This window comes from Merops nubicus, unplaced genomic scaffold (assembly GCF_000691845.1).
Source record: "Merops nubicus isolate BGI_N331 unplaced genomic scaffold, ASM69184v1 scaffold39327, whole genome shotgun sequence".
Classification (NCBI taxonomy): domain Eukaryota; kingdom Metazoa; phylum Chordata; class Aves; order Coraciiformes; family Meropidae; genus Merops; species Merops nubicus.
This window is the reverse complement of record NW_008621621.1, coordinates 1,043-6,045: the sequence shown is the minus strand read 5'-3', so window position 1 is coordinate 6,045 and position 5,003 is coordinate 1,043. Positions and strand designations below refer to the sequence as shown.

General features: G+C 60.7%; 1 protein-coding gene across 1 annotated transcript in view; it reads right to left on the bottom strand.

Annotated features, from left to right (window-relative positions):
* Window positions 1–514: 514 nt before the first annotated feature.
* DNMT3B (DNA (cytosine-5-)-methyltransferase 3 beta) overlaps window positions 515–5,003 on the bottom strand; it is a gene marked incomplete at its 5' end in the record, with an annotated part of 4,741 nt that continues 252 nt past the window's right edge. Inside the window, 10 exons of the mRNA XM_008944538.1 lie at window positions 515–604; window positions 1,217–1,365; window positions 1,592–1,682; window positions 1,763–1,908; window positions 2,415–2,499; window positions 2,746–2,933; window positions 3,266–3,374; window positions 3,633–3,712; window positions 4,186–4,230; window positions 4,615–4,741. Of these exons, the coding sequence (XP_008942786.1) occupies window positions 515–604; window positions 1,217–1,365; window positions 1,592–1,682; window positions 1,763–1,908; window positions 2,415–2,499; window positions 2,746–2,933; window positions 3,266–3,374; window positions 3,633–3,712; window positions 4,186–4,230; window positions 4,615–4,741 (1,110 nt within the window). The remainder of the gene's footprint in view (window positions 605–1,216; window positions 1,366–1,591; window positions 1,683–1,762; window positions 1,909–2,414; window positions 2,500–2,745; window positions 2,934–3,265; window positions 3,375–3,632; window positions 3,713–4,185; window positions 4,231–4,614; window positions 4,742–5,003) is intronic.

Here is a 5,003-nt window from a genome sequence, read left to right as displayed (position 1 = left end):
TGTGCTTCCCCACACCAGCCACTGGCTGCAGCATGAGCTTCCCAGTGCCACCATGCTGGGGTGGGGAGCAGCCCTGGCCAAGGCAGCAGCTCGGTCTCATCTCCAGCAAACCCCCACATGGCACTGCCCCAGGGGTGCCATACAGCACCCCAGCATCAGCCTGGGGCTTGGACAGAGGCTGGGGAGGGTGTGCGTGCATCCCAAGCCAGACACACCCTGCAGCACCCTGCCCAAGCCCCATCACTCTTCCCCCACAGGCTTCAGGTTGGGGGCAGAGGACACTGCTACACTGTTCCCACGGCCTCATCACTGCTCATCAATAACCTCATTATCACGTTTCTCATCAATAAAGTCATTATCACGTGCACATCACCGCAGGGAAACTGCGCCCAATGGGAGCTGCAGCTCTCAGGCTCCCAGGAGCTGGGCTTAGGGCCAAGGAGGAAAGAGCCACCACAGAAATACCACAAAACAAAACACCACAAGGGCGGGAGGCACGAGCTGGCAGCGGGGGTTACCTGTTCATGCCTGGCAGGTTGCCCCAGAAATAGCGTGCGCGGTGGGCAGCCGAGATCTTGATGGCGTCGATCATAACGGGGTTACACTGCAGGCCACGGGGGGAGGAAAAGGTTGGAGGAGGCGTGAGCTCAGCCCTCTCCTGCACGGAAACCCTCCTCTGCAGGCACTTGCAGAATTCAGCAAGCCCTCTTCAGGAGGTAGCCCAAACAAACCCTTGTTCCCCAGCAGAGTCCAGCTCCTCCCCACCCCACAGCCCCAGCCAGCACCTGCTGAAAGTCCCCCCAGGCTGCAGTGCCGGTTCCTCTGGGCCAGGATCAGGACAGGACCATCAGCCTCCGGAGGGGCTTTTACACACAGGCACCCCTGCTGACCCACAGCCCATCTTGGCTACCACCCAGTTAAAAATCCTTTCCAGTCCCTGACCTCCCTCTCCCTAGAAATAACAGGCATTGCTCTGAACAGATGCTTTCTGCGAGGCTGGCAAAAACCTTCCCCCAGAGAACCAGAGCTCAGCGTTAGCCAGATGAAAGCCAGAGCGGATCCAGAGCTGTGACTGAAAACTCGATTCCTGGTGTGTGCCAGGGGGTTTTCCAGCATCAGGGCTGTGCAAAACCACAGCCAGACCCTCACAGCCTCAGCACACCTTGTGAAACCCAGCAAGCTCTCCTGCTCTCCCAAAGCCTGCAGCAATCCGTACCTCCAGGAACCGAGAAATGTCCCTCTTGTCGTTGACCCTCATGGCCACCACGTTCTCAAACATCCAGAAGAAAGGACGCTCCTCTCCCGCCTTGGGACGAGCATAGTTGAGCAGGTGGTAAAATTCAAAGAACAGCCTCCCAGTTCCTTCTGGAAGGGAGAACCCAGAGTGGTGGGCTGGGACTGGCAGCGCTGGGGGCGCAGCTCGGGGGGCTGGCTGCCCTCCCCTCTGCACTCTGCAGGTGCCACAGCTCTGCAGCTCCGTGAGGAGCCACCACCACCAATGCAGACCGGGGCTGACCCACTGCCGTGGACTTTCCAGTGGCTCTGCACCCCAGGAACACCCCAGGACCCCCCAGCTCTGCAGCAGCCTTACCATACAGCCCCTTCCTGGCCGCATTGACAAGCGAGAGGTCGTTACAGGGGCTCCCACCAATCACCAGGTCAAAGGGTCCCCACTCCTCGATCTGCAGCGAGCAAACAGACGCAGTTAGGAGCCGATGCCGCCCACGGCCACGCCCCCCAGCCCTCCCACAGCTCTGCTCACGTTTCTCTTGGTTATGTTCCTGACATCGTGCACATAGGTGATGTTGCCCTCGTGCCGCATGGTGCCCACGGCAATGGGGTCTTCACAGATCTCCGAGGCGATGTACTTCTCCACTTGGATGCCCAAGTCCTTCAGCACCAGGTACCCTGCCGAGGGACAGAGCTCTGAGGTCGCACTGCTCTCTTTAGTCTCCAAGTCTCCTTCGTCAGCACCGCTCGATGTGGCCCCTCTTGCGTGTCCTAGGTGGGTACAGTCACACAGCACTTCCAGATGAGCAAACCATGGTTTTGACCTGTTGCTCCAGGCAGGTTTACTCCCAGAAGACAGAACTCCAGAGCCAAGTGAACTGAGTCAACCCAGTTCCCTGCAGGCACTTCATCACCAGAGGCCAGGTTACCAGTGCTCCCACTGCTCTTGCTCCTTGGTGGAACCAGCCACCCGAGACAACGCTCGGCAGAGCAGGAACCCCCATGAGCAGAATTCCCATGCCCTCCCCCACAGCCCTCCAGCAGGAAGGGGAGCCCTTGCCATCCTGTCCTCCTGATGGGACCACCCTGCCCCTTACCCCTTCTCCCCACCACACTTTCAGAGACAGGTCTGAGGCCATGAAACTGTTAATCCCCGAAACTCTTGGTGCCCTTCAGTGCCTCACCCGTGGCTATGCCATCAAATAACGAGAGCACTCGAATAGGTCTCCTCTTCGCTGGTGGGACCGTTGGGTAGATTTTGGGTGCAGCCTACAATGGAAGAACAGCAGTGAAGCCCCAGCTCTGGGCGATGCTCTGTGAGGCCACACCTGGGCTCTACAGGCATCACCTCCACCTTCAGCGGAGCACCTGCGGGGCCAAGAGCCCAGCACCCTTGGAGAGGGTGGGCGAGTGAGATCAAGGCAGAGGGCCAGGGAATTCCGAGCCGCCTGCCCTGCCCTCTGTGGCCCCCTCCCCAGAGGCCCTGCGTGCTGGGCTCGCCCCCGCAGCCCTTACATATTCCTGCCCCTTGTCGCTGGTGAAGAAGTCCTGCAGGCGGGTGTTCCAGTCCTGCCGGCGCTGCAGCACCCCGTAGCTGCCCTGGGGCTGGCACATGTAGCAGTTCCAGGGCTCCTGCTCTTTTGCCTTGGCCGACGTCCCTCGCCCCACCAGCACCTCCAGACACTCCACACAGAAGCACCTGCCCAAACCACAACACCTCGTTCCCATCACCTCCGGAAACCCCTCTGGGTGACCCTGGCCTCTCCTGGAGTCTCCACTGCCATGCACCAGAGCCCCCACTCCGTTCTGTAGAGTATTTTTCCAGGCAGTACCCTGTTTAAGACTCCCCAAGCTGGTGACCCAAGCACAGGTAAAGCTCCTGCCATCCTCCCTGGGACTTACTCAGGTGCAGTGTTTCAGCAGGGATGGGGAGGCTGAGCTGGGATGTGCCACAGGGCAGGCAGCTGGGGAGCAGCAGAGCACCCTGCCCAGGCTCACACACGACCTGCGGCTCCCCAGGAGCGGAGGTTCCTGCAGCAGCTGGCGTTGCTGCAGAGCAGCAGCTCCTTCCCCTCGCAGCACACCGTGCAGTAGGACTGGTACCCGTCTTCGTCGTACATGTAGAAGAGCTCCAGGAATCTATCCTAGCGAAAGGAGCCGGGAGGAGAGGGACAGAGGATCAGGATCTGTGCTCGGGGGGTGAGGAGAGAACACAGCTCTGCTCCATTCAGGGCTGCACACCCTCCGTGCTCCAAGCGGGGAGAGCACCGAGGTGCAGCCCCACGGGGGGTACAGCACAGCCAGGATCTGGCACAGTCACCCCTCCTGACCCAGTGGGGCTGGACTCAGCACCCCATCCTGCAGCCCCAGGCTCCCGCCAGCCCCGGCACGGCAGCACTTACCCTGCACGTCTGGCAGAGGCCCCCCTCAAACAGGGGGTGGAAGGTGGCTGGGTTCCTCCTGCCGCAGGACAAACAGCTGTCTGTGTGACAGAGGGGGCTCTGCTCACCCCGGGGCAGGGGTGCAGGACCTCCTTCACCCCGCCCCTGAGGCTGGAGCCCCTCATCTCAGCCCCAGGCGTGTCCATGTGAGCCTGTGGAAGCTGCAGCCCCTCTGGGAACAGCTCTGTGAGGAGGATCTGCATAGCACATCCCTCAGCTCCCCCCCAGAGGCAGGCCCAGCACTCTGCCACCACAGCATCCCGGGCTGGTGGGGGTCTGCAGGGACCACCTCATCCAACCCCCCTGCTCCAGCAGGTCACCCACAGCAGGGTGCCCAGGATGGGCTCCAGGCAGGTTTGGGATCTCTCCAGAGCAGGAGACTCCACAGCCTCTCTGGGCAGCTGCTCCAGGCTCAGGCACTTGCTGCTTTCTACATGCTGAGGTTAAAAGGAGACCCAGGACCTGTGCCAAGTGCAGCCCCACACTCTTCCCCAGAGACAGAGCAATCAATTACCTTCGAGACTCCCACTGTTGTTCGTCACTTCGGAAACCATTTGTTCTTTATAAAATAAAAATAAAGAGATTGATCATTCCTTGTATAACGAACTTCAAATGCACTCCACTTACAGACACCTTATTTCTTGCAATGAAACTACTACAGCTTTGCTGAGCTTAGGACAGAGAAAGCAGCCATGGGTGTATTAGAAATGTTGGTGCAATGCCCACGCCCGTTGCTGGAGATAACTGGAGCTAGAGCTCCAAGGAGCAACACACAGATCACCTCCAGGCTGAGCACTTGTCACAGCCCAGCCTGTGGCACCACCTCGTGTAGCTGTGGTCGCTGGCGTCTTCTCAGGCACGGGGGAGCAGTGGGAGACCACGAACCCCTTTGCCTTTGGAAAGCAGACCGAGGGCCCTGCAGGAGCCCAGCGCTGCCGCTCACCTCGGCTCTGGTCCTCCTCCACCCGCTGCTCCTTGCTGTTGCTGCAGGGGTTGGTCTTCAGCCTCTTGGTGGGGGGACACTGCTCGAGGGACAGCACCTCCTCCGTCCCGTTCCTCAGGACCCCGTTCTCTGCAAGGGAGAGGCGGCTCCCTGGGGACGAACCTGCGGGGACCCCCCCGGGGCACCAGGGCACACGTCCTGCCGAGCCCTGACAGGGCCCACCCAGGCAAAGGCAGAGCCCTTCCTGACCACGCGGGCACCCACGCACCGCTCGAGGCTCAGCCAGGTCACTGGCCTCCAGGAGCACTGGCTCTGAGGGTGCTTTACTCCAGCTTTTTACAATGCTGCTGGGGGGGACCCGAGTGAGGAGGAGCGAGGAGCCCCAGGGC